Here is a 23,341-nt window from a genome sequence, read left to right as displayed (position 1 = left end):
CTCAGACAAACTCAAGGGCATCATTGCCCAAGTCTCCCTCAAGACTATTTTCTTAGCTATATCCTTCTCTAGTGACGATGATCCCGCAAAGCAATGCTTCCCCTCCCAAGTTTGTGTCACCTTCTACTTCACCATGACTAGAATGTGCAACTGTTCCAATTTGAAGCCACCCAGAGACATGCGTTCTTTTGGTAACCCAGTGTGAAATCTTGTCTTCTAGAATCAGTTGGGAGTTTTTCAAATGGGTGGCAGTACAGCTAGCAGCAGGGCCTCCAGCGGGTGCTCGGAATCACTGAAGAGTGCAGCTCCATGTACTGGGGACTCTCTGTGTTGTCTAGCACATCCAGAAGAAAATGTGGAAATGCCTGGTCAAAGACTTAGGATTAAAATTCTGTAGTAACTTCTTGCTCCAGAAAGAATTCCTCCCCCAAGGAGTGATCCTGTCTGTATTTCTGAGCTCGATGACATTCTCAGCAGCAGTAGCCTTGGCAGGACTGCAGTAGAAGATGACATCCATGCACAGAAGAGAAGGAACGCTAGCTGCAGCTCCACAGTTTCAGCAAAAGACCCGAGGGACATCGCTGCTGTTCCAGTTGGGTGCTTCTCTAACATTGAAAGTAAAGCAGAATTTGTATTGAAATTTTCCAGATTTCATCATTGTAGGCCAAAATTAGCCTTACCCATAGAGTTAACATGCATGTGACAAAAACTATCACACACACACACACACACACACACACACACACACACACACACACACTGAACAAAAGGAATTATATAGCCATCAACCTGCCATAAGATCTGAAATCTATCCATTAGTCATCCTTTGGAGTTGAGCCACTGAATTCAGGCACAAGTTAAAACACAAATTTGTTTCTTGGAGAATTGGCACATCAAACTTTGTAAATGGTTAATGTAATTCTGTAAATTCCAGAATGGCTGGAATATCATACTGAGAAGTTGAGTTAAAATTGACATGTCAACAAAGGAAGGTTGACTTTGTATGCTACATATTTCTGTTATGAAGATGAGCATATAGATTGGTAGTCCAAAAATATAAATATATTCAAAAGCATTTGGGCCTACATGACTGATCTTAATAAGTTATTAATGGAAATGAGCTGAAGGTTAGAGTTTAGCCTTTGAGACTAGTGCTATGAGGGAAGGCTGTGTCCACTGCTGCAATGGCAGACACAGAGCATCTGATAATTGGCCAGGGCTCAGATTCAGCACTGGCAGCTTGTACACCAGAAAGTGAAGATTTGGTTTTAACTTTGTCTCTGCTACTTGCGATGACCTTGTTCTGGCCACCTACAAAACAGAAATGTAGAAATAAGATCAAATACAAAATTTGTGTTCAGCAATTGCCTACAAAGACTCCCCATTCCTCCTGCATCTGTACCCATCAGGGAGAGAAACAGGCTTCCAAGTGCCAGCCAGAGGCCTTCAGTGGGCTGAGACTATTTCTGAGCTGTTGTGGCTTCTGAATTCAGACCTTGGCCACTTCCTTGGTAGGAAAGGATAACCTTTTTGTGCTTTCACACCAAAAAGCCTGAATATCTGACCTCCTTCAGGGTGAAAAAAAATGTCTACTGATTCAGACTAGAAGCTTAAGGAACACAGTTTCTTTCCATTTCACTAATGACGGTGCTCAAGAGAGCCACAGGCAAATGGAGACCAATGAATGCTTGGATTGTGTGATTGTGGGGCCACAGATATTGAAAGATATATTTAGCTCTTGCCACTGAGTCGACAATTCCTGTATTCTACAAAAAGCAAAGCCGTGTTTTAAACACCACCACAGAGGAAACAGGTAGAGCAGCCAAATGACTCCATTCTGTTCATCATCCGGTGTGACTCCAGAGGTGCTCAGAGACTGGGAGGGAGGCTCTCTGTAACTCCCCTCCCATCCTCACACCAGGCAAACCAGGGGAGCAGCTGCAGCGAGTTTCCAGAGACAGGCAGACTGTGAGGGAGAACATGGCCTGCGAGCACTGAAGAAATGAGGTAGGCCTGGGCCTCCTGCTCCCAGGCACTTGAGGCCAGTGCCTAATTAATACCATGGTTCAGCCTCTTGACTTTGTAAACAAAGAAATTGACCCCCAGAAAGGCCTAGAATCTTGCCCAGGACCAAAGGCAATAAAGCAGTGTTGGAGCCAAGAATTACTTGTGCAAGACCCTGATCCAAGCAGAAACCTGGAAAACCCCCACAGAACTACCCAGCCGGCAGAGTCTCCTGCTGTTAGCAACAATACTGAACCATCCAAGACTGTTGGATTCACTTGAAATCCAACCAGAAAGAACACTAGGAGTGATGCAAGCTGCTAAAGATTGCTGTGGTGACTAACCTATCCCAGAAAACCATGCTCCTCAGAGGAAGCCTCAAGCCTGGGTACAGTTCCTACTGAAGCCTGAAACTGGGGGCCAGAGCGACTGAGTTCCTGATACTTGTTGGGGGAGGATTCTGGTCTATTTCTTTTATTTTTGAAATCATAATATAATTACATTTCCCTTTCCCTCTCCTCCCTTTAAACCATCCCTTGCTCTCTTTCATATTCATGGCCTCTTTTTTTAAATCAAATATTGTTATGTGCATATATTATAGCCATATACATCCCTAAATGCATAAATACAACCCGCAAAGCCTGAATAGTATTACTTGCATGTGTGTTTCCGGGTTAACCGGTTCTCACCAGACATGACTGCCTACACATGAGCTGAACAAGGACAGTCAATAATAGACATGCTGAAAAGGATAGGGGAAGCCCATGAGGACTCAACCCTTCGCAAAGAACTGCAGGCAACTAAGGAATGCTAAGAACAAGAGAAATAGTCTTTCCAGGGATCTGGAGTCTTAGCAGCGGGGCTCTAGGACCATGGGAGTCAGCTGAGGATTCTTCTGCCTCTGAGCAGCTTCTCTGTCCTTCAGAAAGCAGTGGTAGAAGAGGAAGGAGGAGAGGCGCCGTTTCCTTCTCTCTGCTGTACCTATGCTGTCACAGAAGTTGTTAGGACTTTAGACGAGCAGGGCACTTCTGTCTCCAGCACTAATTAGTTCTAAAGCTTTGGGGACATTAACCTCTTGGGGGCTCCTTTTCCGTAAGATGGGAGTATAATGCACATCTTGGTTGGTTGTTGAGTGAGGTGTTGTGAGGCTGAAAGCACATACATACCAAATGCTCAGTGAGCATTCCATTTTCTTCCCACTTTCTAGCTTGTGGGCCAGAGATTAAACTTGCAGTCTCAGGAGAGCTATAATGGGAATTGAGGGAGCTGGTGGAAAGCTCAGGGACTACAGTTTTCAACAATCCACATCAGGCTTGGGGTGGTAGGATACTCCCAGAAGCCCATGAAACACAGCAGGGCTCGCTTCCCTTCTATGACTTTTTCAAATAGAGACTCTGGTCTTTCACTCCACTATGGGTCTGAGACCAGCACCTGTCTGTGCAGGAAGAGAGGAAAATACCATTGTGGCCCCACCTGTCTGCAGACACACACAAAATCAGAGAAGCAGCTGTCCCAGGTCCCAGCACCTACAGAAAGTCATGGGTTATTAGTACCAACCATTCCCTGGTAGGCTTTGCCTTGGAATACAACAAGTCCCAGCAAGAGGACAGGCAAAGGACTAGACTCGGAGCCGTGTTTTGTTTTAGTTTCATGTGGCTTGCTAAGAAGGAAACTAGGAATTGAGGCAAAGGTGAAGGGGAAAGGCAAGTCTAAAGTTGTTCTGCCTAGAAGCAAAGACCGCAGGAGAGAGAAAGAGACAAGGCAATAAAAGGAGTGAGTTCATGTCCAGCTTGATGGAACACATTCTTCTCCTGCACACGTACTCTGAGTTCTAAAGGAACAGCATTACACTCTCTTGAGTCCTCCCTGACCAACAGTCTTCAGTTAAAGTTTTTGTTCCTGCCGAGATGGTATCAAAGCTTCTAGTCCCCTTGTCAGTAAACGTAAGAGGCCAAGTCTGTGTAAATTTAAATTACATAAAGTCTTTTCCTCAACTGCCCAGTCTCAGAATAGCCTCGCTTTCACCGGGCACTACAGCCAGGGACTAGAAACGCCTTTATCAGAGCAGCTCAGGCTTTGAAATGTTGGCATAATCAAATTTTCTCCTCCCAGGGCATATCCAACAATGCTGCAGAATGGAGCAGAGTCTCATTTGCTTTTAAGCAGTACTAAATCAAGAGGCTCTAACTGTCTGAATACTATTTCCACACAACAAATGCAGTGTTCTCTGTGACCACCCCTGCCAGCTGGGAGCCCCGGGAGCCCAGTCAGTCATCCTAAAGACAAAGGTTGATGGGATTGGGCGAAAGGGCAACAGGACACTGGGGGAGGCACAGAGAAAGTGGGGGACTACCTGAGCATACACCTAAAAGCATCAAAACATGAACAGATTCTCAACAGGTACAACTAATGAAGTACCTGAACAGGAGGGCAGGAAATGACAGTGAGCTGGCCTTCTCTGTCTGGGAAGCTCTGTGTCAGCTGCTGTGAAAACCTGGGGATTGTTGTGGTTGTGTCTGTAATGTCAATGCTGGGACAGTGTAGGTTCTTGAATGAATAATGAATGGACATGTCAATCGATGAATTAATAGCAATATCTGGAAGGGGGAGATAGCTGTTGTAGATCAATGAATTTGGGCTCTGGAAGACACACCCCTGCCTCCCCTTCCCCCCCCATATCTCTCATTGTCTTCCCCCTAGGGAGACAGCTGACAGTCAGAGAGGAGATCTGAGGCCATTGGGACTTTAAGAGGCCATATATTTTAGAGAATATTTTACCAGCTGGATTCCCTGAGCAGTTTGAATTGTTTGCTCCTGTGACCCAATCTTCAGTGAGACCTGATTTTCTGTGGAGATGTTTCTCCATTTGGAGAATCAATGCCACCTTGACTGTCATCCTTATTTCTCTCTCCCTGCTCTAATAATAATAATAATATCCTTAATGACTCAGACTGCATCATGTGCTACTGTTCATGTCTAGTTTGCTGAATACTGAAATGTCAAGTATATATGGAAGAATGAATCAGTTAATGAAACTAATGAGAGCATGCATGTCAGGACTTTAGGAAGAAGACATTAACTGCTTGGTTTGAGGACAAAAAAGCAGCATCAGTCTTCGTGTCTGCGTCCCCAGCCCAGGAGTAGTCGCCACCCCCCTCTGTAATGAGCCCACAGTGCTACACAGGCACCTGCAACCCGTGCAAAAACCCACAGCTGGTGTGCGTCCCGCCTGGTTGTCACTCGCCACACTCCTGAGCTGCAGTTAGGTCAGCTTTTTGTGCTGCGTTATATCTTCCTAGGGGAGTGTTTTTTTAGCCACCATGAACCCCAAGCAGCTGATTCAAGGCTGAAAACACATTCTGACGCCAACACAGACAACCGGATGATGTCAGGCAAGGTCAGGCTCGGGAAATGCCGTACATGGAGGTGGTGGCCCTGGGACTAACATTAGCCTCCAGGGCCTCTAGGTGGAAATAAGGGGACAGACGGCAGAAAAGACACATTGAGTCCCCTTCTGCTCTATGCCTTTCCCCTCCCAACCTCTGAGGGTTTTTCAATATGTTAGGAGGAGAGTATTTAGCATGAGATGTGGGACTCAGTGGCTTGGTCAAAGACTCTGCCCTGAGGCTCACAAGATCTTCCAAGTACGTATGATAATTTTTTACATTCGGAGTCAGGGTACAGCTTGTTAGTGAGAAAGTCTATGAGGTGGGGGTGGGGGACAACTGTCAGGCTCCAGGAGGCAGTCCCAGGGTGGCCCAGGCAGCGTCCGTTGATTGGTAACAGAAGTTTGAGGAGACTGTGATTACCATTTTGTTCTACTCCATTGTTTTTAACAGAACTGTCTCACTCCAGAGCTAAGGCTGCCTCTGACTCGGAACATACACTGCAGAAGAGGCGAGGAGCCACTAGATGGCAGCAGATGGTAAGAAATGTGAGCTCCAAGCAGGCTCCTGGAGAGAAGGGTTTGAAGCCCTCCATTTTGCTTTGCATCTTTAATGAGATATGTGAGGAAAATGAATCCCTTACATGCCAGCTACAGATGCCACAGCATATGGAGAGACACCGCATAGCAATCTTTCTCTGTTTATTGAACAGGAGGCAGCTAACCAGTCACCCACTGCAGCCTGGCACAGTTGTCCTTTGAGTCGCTGGATACTATTGTTGACAAGGTAATAACCAGAGACAGAGGTTAAGAAGAGTGACATAGAGGTGTAGACTTCATGACTAAAGGGCATCGACAGCTGAGGTTTGCTAACGAAAGGTGAGAGACCCTTGAGGAGGACCCTGTGCGGCTGCCACATTCCTCCCTGGTGGTGTCTGCTGTTCTCTCCTCTCCTTGGCAGACCTTGGGGCCTCATTCATCCAGAACCCCTGTTGCCACCAGACAAGTTCAGTGGTCTGACCTTTAATCCACAAACCCCAAATGGGAAAGGGAGCTCTGGGCATTTTAAAGAGCAAACCACACTTGCTGTTCTAGCAGCCTGAAAAGATATGGCATGACCAGAATGCGTTAGGATGCACCTGGATGGAGGGGCTGGGGCATGCTTCCTAAGCAGCCCCAAAACAAAAGTAGGGGCCCAGTCCTGCTGGCTGCAGAAGGGGCTCAGCCCGGAAGACACCGCTGTTCGAGATTTCCCAGATCTGAAGCTGGCCAGTTTTGCTGCCGCATCCTGTATTGCATGCCCTGTCTTTGCACCATCTACTTACTATAACAATTCCCTGTTAAATTCTTCTAACCCAGGAGACTCTAGAGCCCTGAGTGCCTGGTGAGAACAGGTACCCCTCCCTGGCCTATTGAGAAACTGGACTGCCCTCCGTTAACCACAAAGCCCACGGTTCCCAGAACTTCTCAGAGTCGGTTCCACAGAGAAACTGAGGTGCAGAACTGAGAGACAATTTCCTCTCTCCTGGTCCTCATCCCTTTCCCATATTAAGCCCTCCGTGGATACCAAGGTGCCCTGTCACTGCTTTCCCCTTTAGGATGACTTCATATGCCAGAAACTCTTGCCAGTCTGTGTGACCTTAAAGAATGTGTACTTCCTGTCTGTGCCTCATTTGCAACGTGGAGCTTGAGGTCCTGGAATTAGAAGATGACTAAGCCTTCTCTCAGTTCTTCCGTCTTGCAGCTTCTCTTTCCCAAGCTTCTGTTGACGCATAAAGAATGGCACAAGGGATGCAGGGCACACAGGCAAACTCAACAGGAACATGCAAAATGTATCCTCCAGTGGAGAAGAATTGTGGCTGGAGTCTTGTTGGCATTCTTTGTCCTCTGAGTGAAGCAAACTGCGGGGGAGGGGGGTGCAGAGGGCTTCAGATGTCGTTGACACCAACAACAGGGCCTGGAGGTGGTCACTCCCTTGTGGGAGGAACCTGCAGTGCTGTCTCTGTGGGTGCTGGAGATGCCTAGTCCAAGACTGCGGGTGTTTTAGTAACTATTTCTCAAATTTTAAAAAGACCTTTTGTATTCAGCATGGAAGGGTTTGGGGGCAAATCAGGTCTCCCAGGAGGGCTCTACTCTCACCCATAATGGGGGCTGGTTTAGCTCAGCTGCTCCTACAAAGGGCTGAATACAGCAAGCAGCAGTACAGGCAGCTCCCTGCAGCTCTATGTGAAAATGACTCTCAGCGGTTATGAATATCAAGCCTCCTTTGATGTGTTCCCAGACATGAGGAACAGCCAGGAAGAGGAGGTAGGCTCTGGATGCCTGCTCTGTGGGGTGGTGCACAGAGGCCTGAACACATCTGGCACTACTATCCAGAAACTCCGGGAGAAATTCAGGCTGGGTAATTACCTAGGATAACACAGCTCCCTTTCATCATTGTACGTTCTCTCTCTCTCTCTCTCTCTCTCTCTCTCTCTCTCTCTCTCTCTCTCTCTCTCTCTCTCTCTCTCTCTCCCCCTCCCTCCCTTCCTCCCTCTCTCTCTCCCTCTCTCCCTTCCTCCCTCCCTCTCCCTCTCTCTCTCTCTCTCTTTTTCTCTCTTACGCGCACGCGCACACACACACACACACACACACACACACACACACACACACACACACACACACAGGAGGGGAATTAGATTCTCCTAGGAACTGCAACCTACTTCTCCAGCTTCACCTTTCCCGAGGGGATAACAATTCACAATTCACATCAGTGAATAAAAGTTGTTTTACTGAACACGAAATGAATGCACCTCCTCACCCAGCATCTGTACCAATCGCTGTAAAGCCATAGACCCTGCCCCAGTCAGCCAAGCGGAAGGAGTTTCCTCTGTAATGGCCATTTCTAGACTCTTAACCTTTCAAGTGGCTGCATGGTACCTTGTTTTTCTAATAGGCTCTCAATGGTGATTGAGTATAACACCTTCAAGCCTTTCCTCTGTTGGCAGCTCATAAGACTGGGTGAATCACGTTTATCTGTGGCAGAAGACAGACTTGTGGCCACAGCATCCTGGCTTGTAGCAAAGGGATGGGTGAGCCACTCCCACTTTCTGTCTGTTTCTGGGGAGAGTGTATGCCTATGGCAGGGTTTCTCCCATCTTACACCAGGTTTAACTGGCAGAGTCTTTAGTTATAGAAGCAAATGTTACTGTGCTCTGTCTAGTACGTGGTGCATGCTGCAGCACGAAGTGGATTCAGTGGGAGAGGAAAGGAGGTAGGGAGGGGTGGAGAGGGGGCAGTATATGAAGTTTGGAGGGGAAAGTGGTAGACAGAGATGTCAGACGAATTGGAGAGGGGGTGATAACCATCTTCCTCCCTAATATTACTCACTTTCTGGGTCAGTGTGTGTGAAATGGAGAAAGTACTATGTCTCCACTCTACAGATACCAAGCCAAAGGCTCAGACAGGCTGACACATTCTCCTAATGTTCAAGAGCTAAAGTGCTAAAGAAGTTGGGTTGCAGATGGTTAGATTAAAAACCATTAGCTCTAACCACTGTACCATGAGCTGTTTCTCAGTACCATATGCTTACTATACACGAGGCTCTGGAGTTTTAACATTTTAATATTTGGATTTCACAAAGCCCCTTTAACCACATACTAGAACACAGACAGCTATGTCTATGTATACAATTGGTATAACGATGGCATCTTCTCCCAAGACTTTGACCAGCAAAGTGCCCTTGTTTCATCCATCCACACTGTGATTCTCCCGAAAGCCTCCTCCCTGCATTCACTCCCTCCATTTCTCTGTTGCTAAGGTCTTCTGCCGTGAGGCTTCTGGGACTTGAACTTGACAGCAGTCATATGAGCAGTCCAACCTTTTCGTGCATCGCGCTGTAATTGCCCAGCTAGTGAACCAGATACTCTTCTGATTTATTTTTAAATTTAGCAGGTTCCTCTTGCCTGTTTCTCTCTCTTTTCAGGGGCATGGTGCAAGAGAGCCAAGGGATCAAGGACAGAAAAGATTTCAAACTTACATGTGCAGAATGCCAAATCATAAGTCAACTGAAGGAGTAAGGCAGGAGAAAACCTAGGGTGGGAGTGTAGCTCCTCTGCTGCATCTGTGACCTTGGGGGGCCAGTGATGATGCAGCTGGTGGACGCTGCGTGTCGAGGTGAAACAGAAGCAGACATTGCACTGGTTGCAGATCTTGCCAAGAGCAGAGCGGCTGCCAAGACAACTTGAGCCTTGACTCCCACATCGAAGATCTCAGAAGAAGGATAGCCTACTGTGATGAGGATCTTGTGGCGACACTGACCCAGCTGTTGGTTTGTGTGTGTGTGTGTGTGTGTGTGAGAGTGTGCATGAGTGTGTCTATGTGTGTGGTGTGTGTGAGTGTATGTGTATATGTGAGTGTGTGTGTATTGTGTGGTGTGTGTGAGTGTGTGATGTGTGAGAGAGAGAGAGAGAGAGTGTGTGTGTGTGTGTGTGTGTGTGTGTTTGCAGAGGGAGGGGTAGCTTCTTCCTGTTAAGAGAATCTTAAACCATTTAAGCCCCAAGGAAAACACATGCTTACTTTGTGATGGACTAGACTCTTTGGTAAACCTAACAGCATCCCTGATCTACAGGAGTCTGCATCCTACTTCATTTCAGTAGATTTGTGCTTGTCACTGCCGGGGAGGCTCAAGGTAGCAATTCTCAGCCAAAAATCTCCCTAGGACCTGAGAGACTGGGAGACCAGATGAACATCTCTAGGTAGACACTCTCTCACTTCCCATCAGCACCACACTCTGAGTCTGCCTGGCCATTTTGCCAGCCAGTTACTATTTCTTCTGGAAAAATCCAGGTTAGGAAAATAGATTGGCTTTTGTTCCTGATTCTTCCTAGGCATAGCTCCTAAAATACCCAGTCATAAGTGAACAGTAATCTTCAATTCCAGTTCTCAGAGGTGGTTTTCAACCCATCTTCCCAAGCTGCATCAGAGGCTGCGGCTCCGGAGTCCCTTCAGTAATCCCCATGCATGTTGACTCCTGCAATTCATCAGCCACGTATCTCTGCATTTGACCACTAGGGGGCAATGGTGGATCACTCAAAACTCCAGATGCTCCACTCCATCTTATCCCTACCTTGCCTTATTTTGGGAAGCAGCCCCTTGTTGAAAGCCAAAACAAGGGCCCATCCTCAGAGCACCTCTCCACCAACAGCATGGCCAGGATTCTTGCAATGCCTGTCTTATACCTGGGATCATAGGAATAAAAGGCAGCTGACTGGCAAACAGATCCAGTCCTGTGAACAACCTTACCCCTGAGAAAGAGAGAGCTTGCCCAATCATGTCAGTAATCAGGGGCAATCTGTATCTTTGCAGCCATGCTTGTCTCCACCCATTCAGATGAAAGCCCTTGGGAATGATATATTTAAATTCCTGGTGATAGTGTAGTATTTACCAGCAAACACTTGTTGGGTGGATGGGTGAACACAAACGTATAAACAGATTTACTAGTTCCAGATTTGTTACCCTTTTCCAGCTGTCTGAACACCTAATGCTCAGTTGCTGAGTATGCATTTTTGAAGATGGCAGAGGATGCCCAGACTGTTAGGTAAACCAGTGGCTGGCGTTGTGCAAATGTCATTTCAAGTATAAGTGGAGTCCAGGTCTCTTCTTTTTAGGAGCTCTTTTTCATAACACTGCCCCAAAGTACTTGAGCCTTGCTAGACTGGGAATTAACAAAAACAGACACTGTACCATTAAGAGCCAAATGTACAAAACCCTGCAGCTTCTTAGTGTGGAATACATAGCACCTGTCACATTCCTAAGGAATTAGTGGGAATTCTGCTGCTATCAGTGGGTTCCCACCATACTCTGTGTGCTTTACTGTGCTCTTCTTCCGGTGCCTGAGGTCACAGGAGACACCTCTCCAATCCGTTTTCATTACAATGACTCCTGTGACATCAGGGACACATCCTGGTCTACTCACTCAGAGCACCACTGAATGCTCAAGGAGAGAAAGCCATGCATGTTTTGAAACCCCAAACCATTTGTGACTGTGGTGTTATAAAGGGAGTCCCACCCTCCCTTGACCCCTTTAGCAGGACTGCTCAATGAATTCCACAGATGCTGCTGGGATTCTGTGGTTGGAGTCAAGACTCTGGATGAGATTTAAGACATTCTTCTCTTGTTGAGAGTGAGGCTCTCAACAAGAGTCTCTCGCAGTCATCCGACTGGCTCTCACAGCAGCAACCAGTTCAGCACTCCCAAATAAAACTTCGTGGGCACTGTGACATCCCCGTGCATCTAGAACAGAAGATGTCATTTCTGTTCAATATAAGACTAACTCTTCCTGTCCTGAAACGATTGATAGGAGGAAAAACCATTTCTTCTGGGGAAATCTTGCACCTGCCCCTCTACGTCTACCTTTACAGCCCTGGCAGGGCAAACACGGGTTTCATCTGTGTTGTTAGATCTAACAGCACAGGGGAGTACCAACATCCCAACTAAATTCACAGCTGAGAAAAACACGTCCCTTGTTCTAATCATTAAGTTTTCTTAATGAAGCACTATCTTGGTATACCTATTTTAGAGCTGTGATCACTTCATGATCTCCAGAACAACCAGTGAACACTTTCTAGATGCAAATAAGCTCACTCTCAGCAAGAGAAGAGGGCTCTGAATCTCATTCAGGGTCTTTAGTCCAACCACAGAAGCCCAACAGTGTGTGCAATCTCCGAGGAACACTTCTGCTAAAGGGAGAGAAAAAAGGGAGGAACTCCTTCTATCATGTGCTTCCATTATAAAAACTTCTAAGTCAAACCTACCCTTAGAGTCCACACCTAGGTCCTCAGAGCACACACACCCAGCTTTAATCTTGAAAAAACGATGAATGTTGCTCTTTGATGCCTTCTCTGGAAGTAAACAAACTGAAAAACAAATCATTCTAAAATAGCATTTTTCTTTGGCTGCCCATGGAAGTTGAGATGATTGTATATCAAGCATGTCCTACACTATGACTTTCTCAGGCCTTGGTGTGCTTCAGGGAAAGGCCTCTAGGGTAACATCTCTGTTCTCTGCCCTAAAATAAAGTACAGAGATTTCCTTACTGACAGCCAACAGGTGAGACTCAAGAGACAAGGACTGTCCCCGGGTTAGCTCACTGTTCAAACACAGTCCTATCATGGATCCTTGGTTTCCAGGTCTAAACCTCTGGAGGATTAGCTGCTTGTGGCCTCGATGCTGAGTCTGAGCAAAAGTAGCACATGAGCCATATTTGGAGACTGGCTGGAAATGAAGTCTACACCAGCCAGAGCAGACAAGTGGCCGTAGTGGAGGCTGTGTCTTCACTGATAAAGGACTTGGGAAGCTGGCTATGGCGCACGGATTCTGTTCTATGGAAAATGGGCAGAAATCAGAAACCTGTAGGGGAAAATAAACCTAGAAAGTGTTTAGAAAGATCGCTGTCAACGTGGAGATTAATCTGGGGACAGAAGGAGTTAGATTGGCCACACGGTTAGTACAATATCTGAGGTGGGCACTGCAGGCTCAAGTTTAAGAAAGAGTGGTGAGTGGTGCATGAAGGCTAAGGGAGGGACAGTCTCTTCCTGGCACGTACTTGTGTGATGGAGGACTCTCTGGGTCTTATGCCCTGAGGTCTTATCATTCTAAATCCATTCTCATTCATTTTAAGTGCTTTAGATTTAGGGTTCTAGTTCCCCCAGGACTAGTTCTTGTTTCTGTAATCCAAAGGATTAGTCTCCAAAGGCAGAAGCACCAATACAGAAAATTTAGGAAGTCAGGGTCTTCTTGGAAGCCTCACTCATTATTACACGTTGATTAATTATTATTTATTAAGCCCATTGCATAAATATTCAACCAACTACAACAAGTGTTCATAACTAATTCATAATGTTTGAATATTAGATCCATGGGGAGCATCCCTCCCTTCTATAAATTCTCTTTTCTTCTGTCTTTTGGCATTGGGATAAGGGAATGCAGGTCCAGAAAGAAACTGCCACCACCCCTCTGTTCTCTTGCAGTCACAGCATCCTCTCATCTTATGAGGGCATTCCTCTTCATCAGGAACAGCCTTCTCTAGGACTACTGAATGGACCACCCAGAGCCACCATGCCGCACTCATGCATCTTCTCCACCCAGCTCCACTGTGCCAAACAGCATCAGCACCATTTGTCCAGGCCTCTAGTGGAACCCAGGCCCCCAGTGTTATCCTCCCCACACAGTCTTACCACTTACAACGCTCTCTAAAACCAGATGACACCCTTGGGTGGCTATTTCCTTATGTCTATCCCCTGCTCTATCACACCCTGCAAGATGTTCGTGAGGATGCTTTTCAGACAGACAAGTGGCCTTGGAAGAGAAAGGAGAGATGAGGTAAGGGAATAGCAGAGGTAGGAAGGAAGACTAAGAAAAGCAGCAACAAAAAAGTCCCTGACCTCAACTTCCAGAAGATCAGCCCTAAAGATAGCCTAGTATTTATTCTAAATTTAGATGTCCTGGCTCTGCAGTCTTTCATTGTGTACACAATGAAAACAGAAGCCATCGCACAGTGGGAACAGCAGGCAAGCTGATTCTGCTTCAAGAATAGAATGATGACAACGTTAAGTCAGGACTACAGAACTTTAACAAGCAGACCTCTTGATGGGAGAATAGCCACAAAGGATGTTGGGAAGAGAGTCCTCTGACGCTGCATGGGACATGAGGTGTCAGGGAAAGTTCCAGCTTGGTCTCCTCCATAGTGAGCCTTACGACCAGCAGCGTGGGATGGGACAATGTGTTGCCTAGATACACAGACTCAACGGACACCCTCGCCTCACCCCTGCCCAGGCTTGTACACATTCACTGTTTCACATGCTCCAAGTTAAATGCCAGCAACAGAGTTTAAACCCCACGACTGTAGAAATGTTGGGTGGCTTTGCTTCCATTGTACCCACAGCACTCAAAAGAAAGCATATATATGGTTATCTCCCAAAAAATTTTGCTGAATAGGTGATTGATTAATTGGCTCATTACAAATGAACAAACCACTTCCTCCCTTCGTGGCTTCTGAAGAGTGACTTTCAGAACCAGAAATTTCCAGTCGGGCAACTGAAGCCGGATACATCTAGAAAAATAGCTGTTGCTACCTCCACTGCCTTCTGTGTGCCTTAGATTCCTGAAATTTAGGAACAAGGACCCAAGAGATCATGACCCACCCAGAGTCTTTCAAAAAAAAGATTATCTCCCTAGTTGTTTCCTTTCAGAGAATAACCCTGCGGGACTGATAAGCAAATGCACCATATGCTGAGAACACAAGCCCAGCGTAATAGAGGGGACCCAGGCCCCCTCTAAAGGAGCCTTTTGGATTGCTGCCTCTGCAAAGCCCGATGTGCTTTTCAATAGCACCGGCACCAACCACCCCCAAGGACCTCTTTCTTTCATTGCTCCTGCAATGAAGCAGCCACATGGCAGTTGTAGATAAGGTGGCCCAAGTGTATTGTGCATGCAAAGTAGGCTGTGGGGCACAGCGCGGAGAACAGCAAAGCCTCCTGTACTGGCCTCCCCCTGGTACATGGGCGTGTGTGTTCCCAACACCTCTCCTTTTCCATTTCCTGTTCCTTACACCAGACATCTCCTGCAGAACCGAAATCCCAGAATCTCCACACATGGCTGTCATGCCTAGGGTGGAGGCGGCTCCAGTGTCCGTATAAAAACGTTAATGTGAGTCACAGTTCCCATATTTGCAAAAAACTAACCAAAGGCTCACCTCTTTCTGTGATGCCTATTTCTATGAATCGGAGCATGGCCATCTGTCTATGGACAGAACACTGTTCTACAATACCTTACCTACTGAGTATGTGAAGCCAGGAGGCAAGGCCATCTGCTACTACGCACTAAAGGCACTGTGGTGTTTGCTGGGTCATTGTGAACAAAAGACTGTAAGTCCCAAACAGGTACAACACACAAAATCCAGAGAGTCTACCAACAAGACACAAGCATCAAGTGTCATCTTGAACTTGACCCACTTGTTTTCCACTCATTCATGCAAAACTAAGAAGCCCTCGTACCTTCCAAATCAATACACTGAATGCTGTGGAAATACAAATTAAAAATGAATACTTCTCAAATATAAAATGCACTCAGCAGGTATCGGCCCCTCTCTTTTATCTTTTTAAACCATGAGAGGTGAAAATTAAATCATATTGAATTACTTGAATTTTCCACCTGACAATAAAAGCACAGTCCCTAATCCCCAGAAGGACAAATGAATTACACACATGCAAAATCATGACCAGCAATTAACATCCTAATTACAGATCCTTGATAGCTTACTAACGTTTCTAAACGCCTGAAAAACAGTATTTATATACACAGTGTAGTAAAGTAGATATATGACAGATAGATGGATGGATGGATGGATGGATGATGGATAGATGGATGAGCAGATAGAAAGTAGGTAGCATAGTAAAGTGGCTGAATTCAGACTTGGAAGCCAGATTTCTTCAGGTAGGAATCCTAGGTATTTTCTGGTTAGTTCACTAGTTATATGACTTTGGACAAGTTACTTTGTTCTTTTCTTTTCTCATCAAAACTTTTACGAGAGACTCGTTGCTAAGATTAAGTGAACTATCTGGTGTTGATGTATTTAGAGCAAGGCCTGTACACAGGAAACACACCAACCACTGTGCTCTTGATGGTGCTGTCATGGTAACAATTACCACATTTTCCTATAGTTGACTGGGCTGAGCCTTTAGGAAATTGTTTATAAGAATTAAGCCAATCTCTGGCCTAGAAATAAGGGCCAGTCAGTAAACTGCCTTTCCTGTACATGTGAGGACCTGGGTTCATATACCCCAAACCCATGTAAAAAAGTTGAGCATAGTGGCTCACCCTGTAATCCTAGCACCAAGGGGAGGGGGACAAGAGGATCACTGAAGCTTGCTGGCCAGCTGAATCGCTGAGTGCCAGTCCTGTTTCGATAAAATAAAGTAGAAAGCAAGAGAGGAAGATATCCAATACCAACCTCTAGTCTCCATAGGTACCCACATACACACTCATATGTACACACATACATGTGCCACACAAAGCAAACAGACAGAATTAAGTCAGTTTCTTGGAAATGTGAGCATTCTTCTATATTAACATTCCCTCTAGCAAGAACTAAATATCAATGGGAATTTAGACAACTACAATTGAAAAGACCTTCAAGATCTTTTTCGAAGGATGTTGCAAAGGATGCTGATAAATTATTAAGGGCCTACTACATAGGAAAAAGCAAATAAGAAGGTAATTTTTGTTTGACCCTCATAAAACAAGCAAACATGGACTTTGTGAGGTATTAAAATACAACAATGCCTCCACTCATTAAGTGGGCAGAATAATGGAATAATTTACAAACATACATCCAGAAATAAAATTAAAGCTGTTTGTGAACATAAATATAGGTAATGAATTAGGTCTATCAAAATACCAGCATACTGGATAACCTGAAAACGATTCCACTTCCAACAAGGCAACAAAAGTCTAAATGTATCTGACCTTACTACATCCTTTAAAAAAAGTGTCAAGCTCAGCCCAAGGCTCCAGGCTGCCCAAAGACACTTCCACATCAGCCTAACCCATTGCAGAAACCACTATAGTGACTCCTGGGTATGAACTGCAGAGCTGGGAACTGATGGTGGGCAAAAGCTGTCTTCTTTCGGTAGAGAGGAAGAGAGGAAGACATCCAACATCAGGCCCCAGTCTCCAGATGTACCCACATGCACACACACAAATACTACATACACATGTCTCTTCTAATGATGCATGTTTTCCTGGGTTTCAGAACCTATTTGTTCTTGAATGGGAGTTTTATTCCCGGCCATCTTTCTGGCTTTCTCACTTACAACCAACACCCCCTGAGATCAGCTCTTCTGAGGTACAGGATAGCATGAAATGGGTTTTTTCTTGGGATGAGAAGTTGGAGATGATTCTATGTTGAATTTGGTGTTAGGATCATATTCCAAAGGCTTAGTTTCACTGGATCAATTTCATAAGTTTGACTTCTCCTGGGCTTGCTTTTCCCCCAAGACACTTAGGGGCACTGAGGACATGTGCTCAGAATCGTTGAACAAAATTTAGGATACACACTCTAGAGAACTCTGATACATTGTCTACCAGCAAGAGACTCTCCTGTCAGGTCGCTGATCTTCCATTCACTATCCAATGCTGAGTGTGAGTAATAGTGTTATTTTTCTTATTTTCTGAGGCAAGCTACCACTAATGGTAAAGGAAAGTTTGAAGGAAGAAGGACCACACCTTGCCATGCTATATATTGACTGGCAGGCACTTCCCAAGGACAGGTTTCCAGGCACCAACTTGTGGGAATCAAAGCAAACATCATGGTAGAGCTAATGGAAACTTCGAGTCTATTCTAACCACCTTAACCTCTACAGCAAGCCCTTCAATCTCCCCATCTCATCTATGAAGGACAAACATCGAGGAATCAGTGGCCGGGAACATTCTACTAGCTGAGTGTTTAACTATCAACAGCAAGTCTCAGCATGTAGAATTGGAATACTGGAATTCAACACCGTGCATTGAGTGTCCACTGTGTCCTGATACCCTGACAAGAATCAGGGTTAAGGGGAGCATCACAAGCCCCCACTGGCTGTGGAGTTCACACAGGGCTAGAGCACACACAGTGCAGCCAGAGGGGCCACTCCAGGCACACATGGGAGCAAGAGGCTGATTCTTGGCAGTGATTAAGGGAGTGTAGCCAGAGTGAAGCATAGACTGGAGTTATGACATTTAGATCCCAGGATGAGCTGCTGCTGCTGCTGCTGCTGCTGGGAATCAAGAAAACATCCTACTGGGATCAAACCTTGAGCTGCAACTAAATGTGAAAATGTTTATTTATTTACATCCCAAGGTCCCAAGTCGGCAGCAGCAGAGCAGAGTTACAACTGGAAGGAGTCTCAGCTCACCTCTGCTGTTGTCCTTGGCAGCTGCTCCATTCAGTGCCACACAGCTGGGTAAGTGAATTGCAGATGGAATATTGGCAAAATCTCTCGTGTTTGCTTTAAAACAACCAACGAGGCACAGACATTTCAGGAAAAAACAAATCAAAGAAATAAAGAAATCCCAGCAGCTTGCACATTCTAAACTCAAAACAGACATAGGAGAAGAATCATATTTTTACTGAAGGCAGTCCTGGGATGCCCAGCAGCTGAGGTCCTATGTCTGTCTGGGGGAAAACACAAATGCCACTCCTTTCTTCCATCATCTCTGTTCTTGCTCGATTATCCAGCCAGCCAATGACAGCAGAGAAAGTAAAAACACATTAGAAGCAGAGTGACAGCTGATAAAGGCCATCCCAAACCGAAATCCATCACAGGCACACGGGACAACCCATTGGACTGTCACTGACCATTTTCGTGAGATGTCTGAGGGTGGTGCATAAACAATAAGCCAAAGAAAGAGCTCTTCTTCACCACCTACACCCCTTTTCACTCAAAGACTCGAGGAAGATGTGGAGAATGGAGAATAAGGTCTGATTAATAGAAAGCACCAGCCTGGCTCTCTCCCATGAACTCTTCAGTGTCCCTAGAGACCAGCAGACAGTACCACAGCCCCAGAGTGGAAGAGACCATCAGAAAGAAAGCTAGCAAGCTGGGCACGTGTGGAATAGGAGTTGGTTTTATTAGACCCACTTTTCGCCTCTTAAAAACCCTGCTCATCCCATATAAGCTGGAATAGCTGAGGCTCTCTGCTTTAGGGACTTTGCCTAAATGTACAAATGATAGATAGCACTACATCTCTGACACGGCCCCCTGCATTTTCAGGTCCAGAGACCTACAGACAAACTCACAAACTTAGGCAGGAACCTCCTTTCCTCAGAGGACTGTTCTGTATCAGACTTGAAATTACAAGTTCTGTCTTCCCTGGTAACTACGACTTAGGCAGGAGCTATGACCAGGTCACAACCTACCATGACAAGACAGAAGAGGCAGCAGAAAGAAATCAGCATCTCTGGTGAGCCTGCAGATACGTTCCACACCAAGGAGCCACAGCTTATCTGTGTTTTTTTCATTTCCACCTCACAGCATCCCTACAAAGTAACTAAAATATCCCTGTTTACAAATGAGGAGACTAAAGCTTCAAGATGTAAATCACCTAGTATTGGCAAGTTCCAAAACAAGACTCAAGCCACAGATAGGTAGCCCTGCAAAATCAATGTTCCTTTTACATCGTGGTTGTCAGCTGAGTGGCTCCACCCAAGCAGGGAGCCTCACGAAATTGCAAGTTCTGTTTAGATAGGTGTGACATTGTTGGTGAAGACACCCACAAAGGTGGGCAGAAAACATAGATACCTCAGGTGTTAGCCTATTTGCTGATCTTTGTCTAATCTCAGCCTTCACTAGAGTGAGCAACCAGCCATCTGGGCTCCTCAGGACTCAGGGATTCCAAACAAAGATCCTCTTTGGCCAGTAAATATCTAATATTGACCTAATCTATGCCTGGTAATGGGGGTGCATGTGTAAATAAGTCCCTGTTTTAAATAACCTTTAAATAATCTTAAAACTCTGGACAGGAAACCGATCCTCAGACAATTAGAATAAAGTCGGTTAGTGCCACCACCTAACATTTCAGGAAATCCAGGGGACGCCTCCCTCGTGGTAATGGGAAAGGGAGATGGAAGGTTATTGTCATTCCAGGAAGAAGCAACAGCAAAAACAGATCAAGACTACATAACACACCTTTGAACTTGGAAGTACTTTCCTGTAGGTACTGAGTACAAGCAGGGAAAGGTCTAAGACCAGAGGAGGCAACGAGCCAGATTGAAGGGACCACACAAGAGGCTGTATGGAAGGGCCAGGCAGCACTCTCACACTCTCTTACTTCATCTGGCGCCGTCTCCCTCCCCTGCAGAGCTCTCAAGACACAAAATCCTACTCAGCTGCTAGGGCTCAATCCACGGTCCCCTGCTTTGAGCATCCCAGGCAGTCAGTTCTCCCATGGTGCTCTTGGAGCCTAATTCTCCTGTCACTGCTATCTGTCTGTTTTCTCCACTTTCCTGCAAACAAACAAACAAACAAACCTGAATTCTTTGAATCCAGAAGCCATATTTTTACACTTTCACATTTCCCAAATATTATCTGGCCTGCAATAGTTGGCGTAGTGTGTGTTTGTTGAATTACCATCCTGACAGCCCATGACCTCACTAGCCTGTCACATGTCTCTCTGAGGAAGTGACTAATATCAAACCACCTTTACATCAGATAAGGGTTCCCACGGAGAGAGAGACAGAGGTGAGTCTTGGTAGGGAAGCCGGGGCAACATCAGCCTCCTCTAAAGTCAACCTCGGTGAAGTCATGCTTGGGAAAAGTCCCATCTTCTACGTTTTCATCTTCTGCACAGGTAAGGACAGATACCTGGACCTTTTACTCATTGGGAAGTATATCTCTAGAATATTTTTCTGGAAACATAATTGGGTGAATTGGTGCCTAGAATTAGCCAAAACTCCGTCCCCTTGGGGTGGAGGAAGTTCTTTGCAAACTCTCTGACTTTAGGTTCTTTCCTTCAGGGGTCTCTTTGGATGTAATTTTGGAACAAGTAGACCAAATAACTGTCTCAGATGGGAACTCTGCCAAATTCTACTGCACTGTAACAGGAGGGGACTTGAAGAACTATCAAATGAGCTGGTATAAGAAGAGTGAAGACAATGCTCTGATTTTAGTATACAACCTAAATAATAGTTCTCCTGACGATCCAATGGGTAATTTCAAAGGGGAAATTGACGCTTCAAAAAGTCAGTTTATACTTGGCATTGAAAAGGCAACTATGAAAGACATCGGTACTTACTACTGTGGGTCAGATATCACAGTGCTGCAGTTGCTGCTCCTGACCGCTTCAAGAAAGTCTAGGGTCAAACCAAGGCAGCAGACCCAATAACAGACCATCTCAGGCTGAACTCCGCACCACATCTGAGATGGGACCTCCTGATTACATCAACAGTCACCTCTGATAAGAGAGACTGGAGCTGAGTTGGGGCAAGGCCTGATCCTTGAGGTTTCTATGCCAGTTGACGAGAGAAGAAAGGGTTGCTAAGAGTTTGTGTGGAGAGACCAGCAGGCCCTCAACCTTTGCTGCCTACAGGACCCTCGTATTGAAATGTCAAGGTGACAAGCAGAATGTCTTCCATCATGAGTGCTGTAGCTCATCGGAAGCTTTCCGGTGCAGAAACCAGATAAAGCAAAGATTGTTTTCCATCAGCATTCTAATCAAAGTTTCCAAAGCTATCAGCAACAGTTTTAACTCTGGCTCTGAAGAGTGAGTAGGGTTGCTTTCTGAAATGTTTTCATCTCAGGTTAAAGGCTTTCTGTCTTGGCTAGAGAAGAGTTCTGGGGCCCCAGGGGCACAGGCAGAGAGGGGTAATACACATACCGCTTTCCTTCACACTGGTCACTAGAAGAATCCTGTAAACAGATGGTAATCTCCATGATATGGACTAAGTTGACCATGAATCGAGGGAATAAAATACATGGTTTACCACCTAAGAAGGGCTGAGTTCACAGGGCATGCGGTCTGGAGGGGCCCAGTAAGCAGACTGGTGGCCAGACACCTAAAGATGCAAGCATTTGGGGATCATTAGGGCACTATTCTAGCAGCCACCTTTTTGTCTACTCAGATGTCTATTCAGAATCTTCTTCGCACATAAAGCTAAACATACCCAGTGGAAATGACTGTAGAAACTGAAAGTTGGATCTTGTAATGCCTTCCAGTCAACATTCCTTACAATGCCATCTTTACCACGCATGACTTAAAGCCCCTGGTGGCATTCATGGTATCAGGATAGGTTATGAGAATAGAGAAGGGAACATTCTTATCAATGTGCTTACAGTTTTCCTTCAGAAGATCTAGCATCAGCAATTACAATTAAAGAGTACCCAAGGATACAAAAAATTTGCAAGGAATAAATACAAATAAATAATGATATGTTTATGAAAATGTCATTGTGAAGCCCATAATGTTGAAAACTAACTTAAAAATTGGAAATACCAAAATTGAAAACTATAACATGTGCTAGCTATATAACAAGGAATACTACTGATTTTATATGCAATGCCCTAAGAGTTCATGAAAGGATAATCTCTATGAAAAAGATTTTCTTAGAATTTTCTAGGCTTGAATAGAGTCAAGATTTGAATAAATGAAGACGAGTTTTTCCCAGTAGGCATACAAGTTATCTATTATTATAAATTACGTCAAAATTTAAAGGCTTAGCCTCAAAAACATTCATTTCATTATGTCATATTCTGTGTGGGTCAGAAATCTAAGTATGGTAGTTGGCCTCTCTAGCTCGAGAATTCTCATCAGGCTGCTGCTGAGCTTTTAGCCAGGGCTGTAGGCATCTGGGGCTTGGGGCTTGATTAGATCTACTTTAAGCTCACTCAGTGGGTATTGAGAGTCTGTGCTGGTTACTTTCCTATTGCTGTGCTAAGACACCATGACCAAGACTACTTATAAAAGGAAGGTGTTTAATTTGGCTCATGATTTCAGAGGATTAGAGTCAATGATGGTGAATCAAAAGAAACACTAAGAGCCGGGCGGTGGTGGCGCATGCCTTAATCCCAGCACTCAGGAGGCAGAGGCAGGCGGATCTCTGTGAGTTCGAGACCAGCCTGGTCTGCCGAATGAGTTCCAGGACAGGCTGCAAAACAATACAGAGAAACCCTGTCTCAAAAAACCAAAAAGAAAAGAGAACAAAACAAAAGAAACACTGAGAGCTCACATCTTGATCTACAAGAGAGGGAGCAAGGGGGAGGGGAGAGAGAGAGAGAGAGAGAGAGAGAGAGAGAGAGAGAGAGAGAGAGAGAGAGAGAGAGAGAGAGAGAGAGAGAGAGAGAGAGAACTAGGAATTGCACAAGTCTTTTGAAACCTCAAATCCCTTCCCTGGTGACACACCTCTTCCAAGGTCATTTTCCTAATCCTTCCCCACCAACT

At 45.5% G+C, this 23,341-nt stretch overlaps 1 gene segment (V, D, J or C); it reads left to right on the top strand.

Moving 5' to 3' along the window:
* The first annotated feature begins 20,633 nt into the window (after window positions 1–20,633).
* LOC110343807 lies at window positions 20,634–21,606 on the top strand. The segment is given in 2 exon segments: window positions 20,634–20,755; window positions 20,922–21,606. Coding segments are annotated over 2 exon segments (414 nt in total).
* Window positions 21,607–23,341: the final 1,735 nt, after the last annotated feature.

Source organism: Mesocricetus auratus, unplaced genomic scaffold (genome assembly GCF_017639785.1).
Source record: "Mesocricetus auratus isolate SY011 unplaced genomic scaffold, BCM_Maur_2.0 Super-Scaffold_100707, whole genome shotgun sequence".
NCBI lineage: Eukaryota > Metazoa > Chordata > Mammalia > Rodentia > Cricetidae > Mesocricetus > Mesocricetus auratus.
This window is presented reverse-complemented; position numbering and strand designations above follow the sequence as displayed.